The sequence below is a fragment of the Macaca thibetana genome, chromosome 4 (assembly GCF_024542745.1).
Source record: "Macaca thibetana thibetana isolate TM-01 chromosome 4, ASM2454274v1, whole genome shotgun sequence".
Taxonomy (NCBI): domain Eukaryota; kingdom Metazoa; phylum Chordata; class Mammalia; order Primates; family Cercopithecidae; genus Macaca; species Macaca thibetana.
In genome coordinates this window covers 56,815,924-56,831,687 of record NC_065581.1, presented here as the reverse complement: position 1 = coordinate 56,831,687, position 15,764 = coordinate 56,815,924, and the positions used below count along the sequence as shown (strand labels likewise).

General features: G+C 36.8%; 1 protein-coding gene across 2 annotated transcripts in view; it reads left to right on the top strand.

Moving 5' to 3' along the window:
• The window catches only part of COL21A1 (collagen type XXI alpha 1 chain), a 197,375-nt gene that overhangs the window by 120,605 nt on the left and 61,006 nt on the right, over nucleotides 1-15,764 (top strand). For both annotated transcript variants that reach the window (XM_050788784.1, XM_050788783.1), the window contains 4 exons: nucleotides 8,846-8,899; nucleotides 9,375-9,430; nucleotides 10,688-10,739; nucleotides 10,862-10,915. In XM_050788784.1, the coding sequence (XP_050644741.1) occupies nucleotides 8,846-8,899; nucleotides 9,375-9,430; nucleotides 10,688-10,739; nucleotides 10,862-10,915 (216 nt within the window). The remainder of the gene's footprint in view (nucleotides 1-8,845; nucleotides 8,900-9,374; nucleotides 9,431-10,687; nucleotides 10,740-10,861; nucleotides 10,916-15,764) is intronic.

Sequence of the window (15,764 nt, the reverse complement as noted above, 5' to 3'; positions counted from 1 at the left end):
GTGTGTGTGAAAATATTTTTTCTGGGTTGTATTATGTGTTTTGACTTGGTTTTTGAAATTTTAACCATAGAGAAAATTTTCATTTTCATGTAAAGTAGTTTTTTCTTCTTTTTTTCTCCTATCTTTGTATATAAATAGAAAGATTGCACATTCTAGCATGTTGATTATAATTACCAATGATTTTATTTTTGTAATTTTATTATTTTATTTTTAACCATGTAATTTTTGGTTTTTGGAGTAAAGTCAGATGAGCATTTGTATTAGTCTGTTTCCACACTGCTAATAAAGACGTACCTGAGACTGGGCAATTTACAAAAGAAAGAGGTTTAATGGACTTAAAGTTCCATGTGACTGGGGAGGCCTCATAGTCATGGTGGAAGGAAAGGAGGAGCGAGTCACATCTTACATGGGTGGCAGCAGGCAAAGAGAAAGAGTTTATGCAGGGAAACTCTTGTTTTTTAAATGATCAGATCTCGTGAGACTTATTCACTATCACGAGAACAGCACAAGAAAGACCTGCCCCCGTGATTCAATTACCTCCTGCTGGGTTCCTCCCACAACAAGTGGGAATTATGGAAGTTACAATTCAATATGAGATTTGGGTGGGGACATAGCCAAACCATATCATTCCACTCCTGTTGCCTCCCAAATCTTATGTCTTCACATTTCAAAACCAGTCATGCCTTCCCAACAGTACCCCAAAGTCTTAACTCATTTCAGCATTATCTCAAAAGTCCATAGTCCAAAGTCTCATTTGAGACAAGGCAAGTCCTTTCCACCTATGAGTCAGTAAAATCAAAAGCAAGTTAGTTACTTCCTAGATAAAATAGGGGTACAGGCATTGGATAAATACTCCCATTCCAAATGGGAGAAATTGACCAAAACGAAGGGGCTAAAGGCCCTATGCAAGTCTGAAATCCAGTGGTGCAGTCATATTTTAAAGCTCCAAAATAATGCTCTCCTTTGCTCCATGTCTTACATCCAGGTCACGCTGATGCAAGAAGTGGGTTCCCATGGTCTCGGGCAGCTCTGCCTCTGTAGCTTTGCAGGGTACAGCCTCCCTCCCAATTGCTTTCACAGGCTGGCGTTGAGTGTCTGTGGCTTTTCCAGGTGTGTGGTGCAAGCTGTCGGTAGATATACCATTCTGGGATTTGGAGGATGGTGACCTTCTTCTCACAGCTCCACTAGGCAGTGCCCCAGTAGGGACTCTGTATGGGGGCTCCAACCCCACATTTCTCTTCCTCACTGCCCAAGCAGAGGTTTTCCATCAGGACCCTGCCCCTGCAGCAAACTTCTGCATGGGCATTCAGGCATTTCCATACATCCTCTGAAGTCTAGGTGGAGGTTCCCAAACCTCAATTCTTGACTTCTGTGCATCTGCAGTGTCAACACCACGTGGAAGCTGCCAAGGCTTGGAGCCTGCACCTTCTGAAGCAATGGCTTATGCTGTACCTTGGTCCCTTTTAGCCATGGCTGGAGTGGCTGGAACACAGGGCACCAAGTCCCTAGGCTACACAGAGCAAGGAGGCCCTGACCCTGGCCCATGAAACCATTTTTTCCTCATAGGCCTCCAGGCCTGTGATGGGAGGGGCTGCCATGAAGACCTCCGACATGACCTGAAGACATTTTTGCCATTTTCCTGGAGATTAACATTCAGCTGCTTGTTACTTATGCAAATTCCTGCAGCCAGCTTAAATTTCTCCTCAGAAAATGAGATTTTCTTTCTATCACATTATCAGGCTGCAAATTTTCCAAACTTTTATACTCTACTTCATTTATAAAACTGAATACCTTTAACAGCACCCAAGTTACCTCTTGAATGCCTAGCTCCTTAGAAATTTCTTCCGCCAGATACCCTAAATAATCTCTCTCAAATTCAAAATTCCACGAATTTTTAGGGCAGGGGAAAAATGCCACCAGCCTCTTTGCTAAAACATAACAAGAGTTGCTTTTACTCCAGTTCCCAACAAGTTTCTCGTCTCCATCTGAGATCACCTGAACCTGGGTTTCATTGTCTTATGTCATTGTCAGCATTTTGGTCAAAGCCATTCAACAAGTCTCTAGGGAGTTCAAAACTTTCTCACATTTTCCTGTGTTATTCTGAGTCTTCCAAACTGTTCCAACCTCTGCTGGTTACCCAGTTCCAAAGTTGCTTCCATATTTTTGGGTATCTTTTCAGCAGCACCCCACTCTACTGGTACCAATTAATGGATTAGTTCATTTTCACACTGCTGGTAAAGACATAACTGAGACTGGGCAATTTACAAAAGAAAGAGGTTTAATGGACTTACAGTTTAATGTGGCTGGGGAGGCCTCACAATCATGGTGGGGGGCAAGGAGGAGCAAGTCAAGTCTTACATGGATGGCAGCAGGCAAAGAGACAGCTTGTAGAGGGAAACTCTCAGTTTTAAAACCATCAGATCTAGTGAGACATTCACTATTATGAAAGCAGCACAAGAAAGATGCGCCCCCATGATTCAATTACCTCCCACTGGGTTCCTCCCACGACAAGTGGGAATTGTGGGAGGTACAATTCAAGATGAGATTTGGGTGGGGACACAGCCAAAACCATATCAGCACGCTTATTTTATAAAATCATTTTCCTAAATAGATAGCCAGTTGCCATAGTATTCATGGAATACCACTTTTTTCTACATTTATTTCCATTAAATTTCCATTTTCATTTGGGCCTGGTGTTTTGGCTTTTCACTCTATTCCATTGACCTGTCTACATCTTCTCCACTGCAGAATTGTTTTAATTATTGTCACTTCATGATCTGACTTAATATTGGCAGGGCTAATCCTTCCTCATTATTCTTTATAATCAAAATTTTCCTGGCTATTTTTGAATACTTATTTTTCCAGATAAAGCTCAGCATCTTTCCTTCAGTTTTTTAGAAATTGCTATTCACATTTCAATTAGGATTCCTTTGCACATATGGATTAGTTTTAGAAGCACTGACATCTCTCCAATTGCTATTCAAGATTATGGCTTATTTTTCTTTTTACTTCAATCTTGAGTTTTTTGGTATTAGTCCTGAGCATTACCCAATTTTATTTTAACCTAAAATTTTTTTTATCTCTTTTTCATTTTTATTATAAATGGAGCCCTTTAAAAATATTTTTTATATTGGCTATATTTTATATATAAAAAGCTATTTATTTTTTATATTTTTAAAGCACCAAGTGAATTCATTTCTTTTACTCATTTAGGTTATAAGATCTATTGACACATTAGAGGTGTAATCTTAAAAATAATTTTTCTTCCTTTTATTTTTAGCCTTATTTCTATATTTGTCTAAATTTGTTGGTAGTCCAGAAACACTATTAAAAATAGTGCAAATACAGGGTAACTTTGTTTTCATTTTAAATCTCAAACAGGCAGAGTCTCTTTTAGTTCAGGTTGGTGGTTCCTTTGGTATTATATAATAACTCTCTCAACAGCATATAGTATATGTATATGAGTGTGTGTATTTGCAATTTTATGCTTTTGACTTTTGATTCCAGCCAATAGCAGCATCCACAATCTTGTTTCAATCACATCTCCTTCTCTACACTTAATAATAGGTTACCTAAATTAATCAGGCATCCACTACACCCTTTGTTTACTTTTCATGAGCCATACTGTCTGGCTTGACAGAATTTATTGAACCTCCCCTTAATAGAATCAGAGATTTTAAGGGCAGCATTTATAGCCATATCTTTGATTTCATCCCTCCCAGAGGCTGAGTTTTAACTGGACTTTTATTTTTTAAAAGTATTCCCCATTACATTAGAGATGAGAAAAACAATTGTGTCTCTCAATCCCAGTGTTTTTACACTTGGTCTATTTCTTTTAATTACTACTTGCAACCGGGCCAATTATTTTCTGAGCTCATATATTTTTTAAAATAGTACCTTGTCAAATACTGCCAATAACAGTCAATTCATAATATATATTTACATTCTGTTTTCTCAGTTCTTTACCTCTAGCTGTAAGTTCATTTGATACATTATTTGCCTTTGCAAGTTATTACAAGCCAGGCTTTTTTATCAATTATTTCACCACTATTTTACATAAGACACCATTTTTTCAGTCTTCAATAATTGTTTTTCATTCGTCACTACCTGTCCCCAAAGCCAATGACAGATATACGTTTTAATATTGTTGTTTTGGCAGTCCCCTATTTTTAATATTCCAACTGTACTAATTAACTTAGGCTAAGCTGCATTATAGTAACAGATGACCCAGTGGCTCAGAGGCCAACACGGCAGACATTTATCTTTTATGTTATATGCCCATCCTGGATAGGCTTTGGCCCAACTTTATCTCTTCTTTGCTATCTATTGCTATTAAACCTTATAAATAACTTGATTGAGTATAATGTGTTTGAGCCATACTTTTTTGTGTTCCATATTTTGTACATATTGTTTCAATATTCCCCAACAGTTTTGCTGACAACTTGCTGCTGCTTGCTCTCTCTCTCCTCCTTTCTTTCTCTCTCACACTAATTTATGTTAACATGGATCCTATACCTTTTTACTATACTTAAAAACCTTCCTTCTGTATGTAAGAGTAGCTTTGTCCAGACCTTCTATTTTTTCTGTCCCAACGTAAGTGGATGTTCCTAGTCTTCCTACTTCATCTGAGATCTGTTTGCCATCTCTAGTAAAGGAAAGTTTGGATATTATGTCTTTTATAACCTGTAGCCAGAGAATGGAAGTCATAGCTTGGACTTTGTTCAGCTTTAATAGGGAATCCCAGCTTACCTGTTTCTCCTGTAGTTTTATTAAGCATTCATTACCCAGCTAAATTCCATCTTATTGATAGTATATCTTAGTCTAGCTCGGCCTTTAACTGGTTATCTCAATTTAGAGTTTTCTAAAGAGCCAACTCAGATTATTCTCTTAACTTCAGTCCTCTTTCTATCTCTCAGAACTCTGCCTGCTCCTTCTGCTCCAAGCAGAAGGGAAAAATATATATATATATATATATATATAATATACACATATAAAATTTGAAATTTTAATTTCAAATCTTAGATTATAAATATATAATTTAAAATTATACATATATATATATACACACACACACACCCCCTTTGAATGACACACACACACACTTTGAATATATATATATTCAAAAGGTATTTTGGGTTAGGTTCTTGTATTAGGAGTTCACATGGTAGGGGAAAGAACATCCAGTTTTCTTGTGTTGTTTGGTCTTCCCCTAAAATTTATTTTTTCTTTTGTCCTATTTGCATAAATTGTTGAATTTGGGGAATAGTTAGTTCTAGGGTGTTATAGGCTTTTATTGAGTCTTTTCTCTCCCTACCTCTCTCTCAGTCTTTCTGTCTCTCTCTCACATACACACACACAAGACAGAGGAAGCTGTTATTCTTGAGAAAGGCATTTAGTATAAGCTAAAAAATATGGTTCCTTTTAGACTGGAAACATAGTTATTCTTTGTATTTGTTAGGTGGATGGCAAAGATCTATAACAAATAGACCAAATGCAGTAGTTTAAATGAGAAAGAAGTTTATTTTTCTCGTGTAATTGCTTGTCTACAAACTCATTCAGGGACTTGTGTTTTTCCCTCTTGTTGTTCTAGTCTCTCTGAGTGTTGCTCTCGTTTATAAAGTCAAGGTTATATCACCAGTCACTATATTATCTGCATTCTAGGATACTGGGAAGCTGAAGCCTAAAATTAGAAGTGATCTGATTTACATAACAGAGGCTCCCCTTTTTGCCAGTATACACACACACTCATATGTACACATATGCACAGATACTCCACAGGTTCAGGAAATGATAATATCAATGTTTCTAAAATGGAGGTGAAAGCAGAGTTAAAAATGCAAACATGACTGAATGTCCATTTAAGAACAGTTAAATCCCACTATCCCTTCCTCAACTCTGTGTAGCTAAGTGAATCTCTCTTCCACTGTAGCAGAAACACAAAAGTTTATTTTCTGGAGAAGAGAAAGCTGAAGGTCTCTAGCCTGGGGAGAAGAAGGAGAGTTCTACTAAAATTAAAACAATGGGAGTAGGCTGAGCATGGTGGCTCACACCTGTAATCCTAGCACTTCAGGAGGCTGAGGCAGGTAGATCACCTGAGGTCAGCAGTTTGAGACCAGACTTGCCAACATGGTGAAACCCTGTCTCTACTAGAAATACAAAAATTAGCCAGGCATTGTGGTGGGTACCTGTAATCCCAGCTACTCAGGAGGTTGAGGTGGGAGAATCACTTGAACCTGGTGGGCAGAGGTTGCAGTGAGCCAAGATCACGCCACTTCACTCCAGCCTGGGCAAAGGAGCAAAACTCCATCTCGAAAAACAATACATAACAAAACTAAAACAATGGGAGTTGGCGATAGTTACTCATGTGGCAACCTCCTTCTCCTCTTCCTCTATCTGGCCTCCGGAATGCTGTCAGCCAGTCCTATAAACTAGAGACATAGAAGATCCTTCTATGGGAAATCTCCTGACATCTAGAACAGCATCCAATGAAATGGCACAACCAGGCCACATTATAGTGAAGTTCAGAGTAATTGAACTCTACCCACTGAGAGATTCTCCTATCAACTTCCATATGAGCTGACAATAAAGAATCACCAAATATCACAGGAACATTAAAGATCAACAAACAAAAAGTCTTGGAAGAAACTGATGCAAGACAGTGAGAGGAAGACTTGAAAAAACCCTGTCGCTGATGCTCTCAGGGAGGCAGAACCCCTGCTAGACCCTGCTTCAGCTGTGTTCCTCAGTGTTGAGTGAGGAGTTTTCAGAACCTGAAGAACACATTCCATCACACCATTGAACTTTAACCAAAAACAAACAAAAAACATATTCTGGATCTTAGATTCTGGCAGTCCCTGAACAATCTAGCCCAATGCCATTTCCAGGATTTGCTGTCCCCTTTCCTGCCTTTGTCTTCCTAAAGACCTTCCAGCACAATTGTATGTCTACCCCTATGCTTACAGGTGGCTGAGAGGAGCCTGTTTATGTGATGTATGGATGGGGATGGAGCTTGGAAGTGTAGTCCGGCATGTCCACGTGTATGGGCATTAGTTCTCTATAGATGAAAGACCTATAGAGTGCCTAGCATAATGGATGGTTATAGACCACACCAGTGTATAATAGTATAATACTTCAAGACACTGGAAACAAGAGGAAGATCTGCAAGCTTCTTCAGGGAAAAAACTGCGCCAGTCCTACCACCCCTACCCTCCCACTCCTGGCCCCCAAAACCACACAAGAAACAAAAGGCTACATACAAATGATCAGGAATCAGAAAGGCTTCACACATCTCATTAGTGACATTGAACTCAAGAACTGAATGAAGCAGAGCCTTCAAAAGTCTGATTTAAAAATTTGAAATTATAATCAATTATATAAATGAATAGAATAAGGACATTTTCAGAGATTTAAAGTATCAGAAAGTAATCTCCCATGTATTCCTTCTCAGGAAGCCATTGGATAGTATATTCCCCTAAACGAGATAATGAACTCAGAGATAAAGAACATCAAATTCATACTGAAATGAGACAGGTCTAGGAGATATTTATTAAATAAAATGAAATTTTCAGTGCAGATGAATACAATCAGAAGTGATTGTTGGAAAGTTGGAAAGATTTTGGAGTTCAATATAACAATAAGTTTATAGGAAACTAAACGATTAAAATGGCAATATTTGACTCCAAGAAATAGAAACACTTGGGCAAGAAAAGGCAAGGAATGAGAATATATTTATAGCTTATCTGCAAATCTTAACAAAATAAACCCTGACTACTGATTTAACCAAAGCTGTAATTGAGGGTTAAGGGGATTCGTGTCTGCTAGAAGTGGAGATAGGGAGGAGGTGTTGAATGCTATGAGAGATTAATCCTCTGCGTTTATGGTGGGAAGTCAGTAGATAATGCAGAAAACGGAAAATGTAGCTATAACCATATGGTTTGGTGATTTGAACTCAAAGAGATGAGGAACTTTGGAATAAAAAATGTTGCCTTTGGAGGGTTCTATAAGCCTTGAATAAATATATCACTCTTTAAATCATGTGAATGAATAACTTTTATAAAAATTACATCAGTCACAGATGATATAATCTTTAATATGTCTGCCAGACAAGCTAGGAGTATAATTAATTGCTTGTGTGTAATATCTTAATTTGTCTAGATAAAAGTGAATCTGACCCAAATTTTGCCATGAAAGTCATTGGTTCTTTATTTACTGTGTCTTCACAATAAAGATTTTGAAACTAAAGCAATACCATCCAACATATCCCGCTGAACTACATACTAAACCTATATCTACTAAATATCAAGTTGTTATGACTTTTCTTCATCTTTTCTCTTTTGGAGAAAACTTAGGGCCTTCATGTTTATAGATACATATGAACAGATACCTTCTGTGAGTAATTAGTAAGATAAGCAATTTTAAAAATTCCACAGAGTCCTAGTCTGTGTTGAGACTTTATGTTTAGGGTCTTTCATTACTGAGCTGAATAGGACCTTAGAGGTTAACTGTTTCCTGAGTGTGTTGGGTCTAGATCATTTCAATTAATTCATGTGTCTTTCCCCTGTAAAAGCCTAAGACTTTTTTAGAATAGATGGTTGCTAACTAAGGGTGGAGTCAGGATTGCTAGTGAGATTTTCTTAACTCCAAAATACTTTTCTTCTCTGATTATAAATGAAACCCTGAAAAGTGAGGATAATTTTTCATAGACAGAGGATTTAATGCTGATATGAATTTAACTGTTTGCAGATATATTTGAAGTGGATTTTGACAAGGGTGAGGTTGAAGAATATATGATGATATTGTTTAGGCTGGAATGTTTTTCTTTAATTAATTTCAGTTTTATTTTCAGGGTGATCGTGGACTTCCTGGTTTTCCTGGGCTTCATGGCATGCCAGGATCAAAGGTTGAAGAAATCTGTTTCTTTTAAATATAGCAATGCCATTTTAAAAATTCAAATGTAAAGTACCTTTATATTACAAATGTGTTATAAATAAATGCTCATGTATAATTAAAGATAAAGTAAACAATGGGCTAAGATTTATATTAGTTTATACGAAACTTTACAAAATTCCGTTTAAAGTCTCGTTATAAATGTATGATTTTATAGTATTTAAAAATTGATCTTATACTGTATGCACGTTTTCTTAAATATAAGCCTTAAACTATAAGCCCTGTTATAACACTAAATGTTATTTTTTAAAAGTTTCTTTATAAAGCCTGGAAATGAGGGCTTTTTAAAGCAAACTTTAAATTATTTTTTTTTCTATTTTGTTTTGCTTTTGGCATATTAAACTCTGTTGCTTATAATCTGTATTTTTTCTTTATGAGAACAATATTGATATTTCTTTAATATTTGCTATTTATATTTTGTCTTTTAGGGTGAAATGGGTGCCAAAGGAGACAAAGGATCACCTGGATTTTATGGCAAAAAGGGAAGTGTAGATCATACAACAAAGTATTCATATTGAACTTTTAATGTAATGGAAACAGAAAACTTGAATTGCAGTTCTAGCCCAATGTTAGAGCAGTTAGCTTTGTTCACCCTTCTTAGGGGATTAATTCAGAACAATGGGGGGAAAAAAAAAAGAACTGGTGACTGCAGACTGCTACGTATGGTATCCTATAAGACTATGTTGTATTGTTGACCATTCTGAGCTTTTAAAAGATTTACAGGCTGGGCGCGGTGGCTCATGCATGTAATCCCAACACTTTGTGAGGCTGAGGTGGGTGGATCATGAAGTCAGCAGTTCGAGACCAGCCTGGCCAACATGGTGAAACCCCGTCTCTACTAAAAATACAAAAAGTAACTGGGCATAGTGGCGGGCGCCTGTAATCCCGGCTGCTCAGGAGGCTGAGGCGGGAGAATCACTTGAACCCGGGAGGCGGAGGTTGCAGTGAGCTGAGATCGCACGACTGCACTCCAGCCTGGGTGACAGAACAAGACTCTGTCTCATAAAAAAAAAAAAAAAAAAAAAAAAAAAAAAAGATTTACAGTGAGACATTCCTTAGGGAGCAGTAGTAATTGCTTAAAAATGTGTCCACTGAAGGCTGGGCACCGTGGCTCACGCCTGTAATCCCAGCACTTTGGGAGGCCAAGACGGGCAGATCATGAGGTTGGGAGATCGAGACCATCATGACTAACACGGTGAAACCCCGTCTCTACTAAAAATACAAAAAAATTAGCCAGGCATGGTGGTGGGTGCCTGCAGTCCCAGCTACTTGGGAGGCTGAGGCAGGAGAATGGCATGGACCCAGGAGGTGGAGGTTGCAGTGAGCCGAGATTGCACCACTGCACTCCAACCTGGGTGACAGAACGCGACCCCGTCTCAAAAAAACAAAAACAAACAAAAAAAACATGTCCACTGAAATTTGATGTTATGGGCCTTTCTAGTTCCTCACACTGAGGGAAGAATATTTAAAATACCCATTGCTTTTTAATTTTGCCAAGATGTTATTTCTATGTTTAGATGCTTGTAATGATAATTGTGCATCTATCAACATTTTTAATGTCTTGATATTGTATCCACTGGTTTGGTAAAATAGTACTTTGCAGAGTCAACATGAGTTGTAGTCCCATGAATTTTTACTACATAATGTTGTTAACTTAGTAGCTTTTCTGTTTAAGTTTTGGTTAGAACTTGAAAACATTATTGTAAAGATTGTGTTTTAAGTGTTTGTTTTCGATACAGGGTGCAAAAGGTGAAAAGGGGAATGCTGGCTTCCCTGGCCTCCCTGGACCTGCTGTGAGTTTGATAGAAAAAAGCTCTTAGTATTTTGCTTTAAATAAAAACTATCTTATAGTATCTGTCTTTAAAGAGAAAAATTAGTGCAAAAGTACATTAAAGCACATGTATTTATTTTTTAGGGAGAACCAGGAAGACATGGAAAGGATGGATTAATGGGTAGTCCCGGTTTCAAGGTATTTACAAAAAACAAAGGACGAAACAAAAAGATTTTTGTATCTTGTGAGGAAACATAAGAAAAAATGTACCAATATTAAAATTCTTTTAATATGTGGCATTGGGATAAAATTCATGAGCTAAAAGGGTTTTTACATGTAATTTAAAAATGATACTGAATTTCTTTTGACTTTATTGTGGACTCTTAGGTGTCAGAAGTGAAATCATAGGATATTACAAGGTTGAGCTTCTTCAATAAGCCCTTCAGATTGGTTCATTTGGCAGATTAGAAGCAGAGGTTCTTGGCTCTGTCTCCCAAAGATTAAGGTTTCAGTGGGCTGGGAAACTGTCTTCTTAACTCTGGCTTCTTTATCAGTTGTGTGGTATGGGCATGAAAGCATTAGAGTAAGTGGAGAACTGCAAAGTGTCAATAATTCACTATCTAGGAAAAAACTCAAAGGGACATGCTCTTGGGGTGGTCTGTTAGCACCATCATATTCTTACAGTTAGGATTTAGCTGATTAGGATACCTAAGGAGAAGATTTGTATAAGCCATCAGAGCTGAAGAGGCCATTTGGTCAAGCATTGGACATAGGGATGTTATCTTGTTTTCTAATGGTCAGTTCTTTGAATCCCAGAGTTGCTCAGAAATTCAGTCCAAATTTTCTTGGTCTGTGGGTGTTTTCCGAAGGAAAAATTATTCATTTATTTGCTTCAAGTTCTATGAAGGGTTTTCAAATATCCATGATTCTTCAGAGTATACTTTGAAACAACACTTCCTAGGACAGTAGTAACCTGACTGTAAAATATGGGAACCCATTTTAAAGTCCTTGGTCCCTTCTTGTTAATTATGCTTCAGTGGTTTTGTATTTTCTCACTTATTTAATTGAACAGATTTTATTGATATTTATTAGAAGCTAGACATATAGAGGAGAATAAAGCCATCATGGCATCTCCTCTTACAGGGTTTATAATCTAGACTATGTGAGAGAATATGGATTTTTTTTCTTTGCCTACAACCTAAGCATTCATTTTAATTAATTTTTGTCCTCTGCTAGCATAAATTCATATGCCTCAAGAAATGGGACTGTTCTTTTTGGGAGACAGGAGAGCTTAGAGAATAGAATGGAGTTGGATTTCCAGCTTGCAGTGACTTTCTCTAACTAGTTGTATGTTTTCTGGCAAATATTTTGACAGTTTCTATTTCAAAAATAGAGTAAATGTTACCTATCTAGAATGGTATGAAAGGGACTTGAGTAAGACAAAGCACCCAGCACAGTTCCTGGCAAAGAATAAGTGTCAAATAAGGAATTAGTTCTTTTATTCATTTCCTGATTTGAACACAGCTTTAAGATTCCTTTTTAGTCTTAATCTGAGTAGTATGTGCATTCATGTACCTGCAAATGTAAACATCAGGTCACTGTTTTCTAGCATCTATATTGATATATAATTGAATACCATAAAATTCACCCATTTAATGTGTAAAATTCAAGAGTTTTTGTGTATTTACAGAGTTATGAAACCTCATTAGAGTCCACTTTTAGAACATTTTCATTATCCTAAAAAGAAACACCATGCCCATGTAGTATAGTGGTCACTCCCCATTTCTCACCAAGCTACTATCCCGTACATTAAACCCTTGACAACCATTACTCTGTTTTCGGTCTCTGCAGATTTGTGTATTCTGGACATTTCATATAAACGGAAACATGTAATATATGATCTTTTGTTCTTTCAATTACCATGACATTTTTGTGGGTCATCTATGCTTTGGCTTGTATTGGTAGTACTTCATTCCTTTTTAATGCTAATAGTATTTTACTGTAGGGATATATCACTATGTTCAACATTTTGAGTTCAGTTCACTGTTGATATTTGCCTTCCTTATAGGTTCATACCACCCTTCATATTTGAGCTTGGTTATGTCTCCTGTTTTCTAATTAGTGTGGGTCTCCTAAAAACAATGAAGTTTTTCTGTCTTGTCTGTTTGTAATTTTTTTATAGAAATCATTCACGAATTGAAAAAAAAAAGCTATTTACTTTTTTTGTTTAAATTACTTTATTTATAAAAACAGTTTTAGGTTTATAGCAAAATTGAATGGAAAGTGCAGTGTATTCCCACACACCCCCTGCCACTTCCCAACCCTGTGCAGGCTCTCCCATGTTCAACATCTCCACCAGAGTAGTACGTTTGTTACAGTTGACACATCACTATTACCCAAGGTTCATAGTTTATGTTAGAGTTAACTCTTGGTATTGTACACTTGACAAATACATATATTTGACAAAAATAACATTGTAGTATCATAGAGAATAGTTTCGCTCCTCTAAAAATCCTGTGAGCTCCACCTTTTGATCCTTTCTTCTCTTTAACCACTCACAACCATTGATCTTTTTACTCTCTCCAGAGTTTTTCCTTTTTCAGGATCTCATATAGTTGGAATCATACATTATGTGACCTTTTCAGATTGGTTTCTTGCTCTTAATAATATGCATTTAAAGTTCCCCCATGTCTTTTCATTGTTTGATGGCTACCCTTCCCAGCATCTGGTAACCATCCTTCTACCCTCTATGCCATGAGTTCAATTGTTTTGATTATTAGTTCCCACAAATACATGAGAATATGTGATGTTTGTCTTTCTGTTTCTGGCTTATTTCACTTAACATAATGATCTCCAGTTTGATCCATGTTGTTGCAAATGACTGGATCTAATTGATTTTTATGGCTGAATGGTACTCCATTGTGTATATGTGCCACATTTTCTTTATCCATTCATCTGTTGATGGTTACTTAGGTGACTTCCAAATCTTAGCCATTGTAAGTGCTGCAAGGAACATAGAAGTGCAGATATCCCTTTGATATGCTGATTTCCTTTCTTCTTTTGGGTACACACCCAGCAGTGGGATTGCTGGATCATGTGGTAGCTCCATTTTTAGGTTTTTTTTTTTTTTTTAATTGACATAGAGTTTCGCTCTTGTTGCCCAGGCTGCAGTGCAATGGCATGATCTCGGCTCACTGCAACCTCTGCCTACTGGGTTCAAGCAATTCTCCTGCCTCAGCCTCCCAAGTAGCTGGGATTACAGGCACCCGCCACCATGCCTGACTAATTTTTGTATTTTTAGTCGAGACAGGCTCTCGTCATGTTGGCAAGGCTGGTCTTGAACTCCTGACCTCAGGAGATCCACCCTCCTTGGCCTCCCGAAGTGCTGGGATTACAGGCGTGAGCCACTGTGCCCAACCCATTTTCAGGTTTTTTGAGGAATCTTCAAACTGTCCTTCATAGTAGTTGTACTAATTTATATTCCCACCAACAGTGTACAAGGGTTCCCTTTTCTTCACATCCTCCCCACCAGCATTTGTTATTGTTTGCCTTTTGGATAAAAGCCATTTTAACTGGAGTAAGATGATATTTTATTTTAGTTTTGATTTGCACATATCTGATTATCAATGACGAACATCTTTTCATATGCCTATTTGCCATTTGTATTTCTTCTTTTGAGTAATGTGTATTCAAATATTTTGCCCATCTTTTGATAAGATTATTGGATTTTTTTTCTACTTTTTATATTTTCTGGTTCCTAATCTCTTATCAGATGGGTAGTTTGCAAATATTTTCTCCCATTTCGTGGATTATCTCTTAACTTGGTTGATTGTATACTTTGCTGTGCAGAAGCTTTTCAGCATGATTTGTCCATGTTTACTTGGGTTACCTGTGTTTGTAAGGTATTGCTCAAGAAATCTTTTCCAAGGTCAATGTCCTGGAGATTTTCCCCAATGTTTTTCTGTAGTAGTTTCATAGTTTGAGGTCCTAGATTTAAGACTTTAGTCAATTTTGATTTGATTTTTGTGTATGCCAAGAGTTAGGGGCCTAGTTTCATTATTCTGCATAGGAACATCCAATGTTCCTAGCACTATTTCTTGAAGAAACTGTCTTTTCCCTAGTGTATGTTCTTAGAAGTTTTGTCAAAAATGAGTTCACTGTAGGTGTGTACATTCGTTTCTGGGTTCTCTGTTTTGTTCCATTAGTCTATGTATCTGTTTGTATGCCAGTACCATGTTGTTTTGGTTAATATAGCTCTGTACTATAATTTGATGTCAGGTAATGTAATTCCTCTACTTTTATTCGTTATGCTTAGGATAGCTTTGGCTATTCTGGGTCTTTTGTGATTCCATATAAATTATAGGATTGGTTTTTGTATGTTTCTGAAGAATGTCATTGGTATTTTGATAGGAAATGCATTGAATCTGTAAATTGCTTTGGTAGTATGGACATTTAAAGAATATTGATTCTTCAAACCCATGAACATGAATTTTTTTATTTTTTGGTGTCCTCTTCAATTTCTTTCATTAGTGTTTTATAATTTTCATTGTAGAGATCTTTCAATTCTTTGGTTAATTCTTAGATATTTAATTTTATTTGTGACTATTGTAAATGGGATTACTTTTTAAATTTCTTTTCCAGATTGTTCACCATTGGCGTATAGAAATGCTACTGATTTTTGTATGTTGACTTTTATCCTGCAACTTTACCAAATTTATCAGTTTAATAGTTTGTTGGTGGAGTCTAGGTTTTTCTAAATATAAGATTATATCATCAGCAAACAAGGATAATTTTACTTCTCCCTTTCCAATTTGGATGCCCTTTATAACTTTCTCTTGTCTGAATGCTCTAGCTAGGACTTCCAGTACTATGTTGAATAACAGTGGTGACAGGGGACGTAGTATCATGTTTCAGATCTTACAGGAAAGGCTTTTATTTTTTTTTCCCTATTCAGTATTATATTAGCTGTGGGTTTGTCATAGATGGCCTTTATTATGTTGAGGTATGTTCCTTCTATATCTACATGTTTGAGAGTTTTTATCATGAA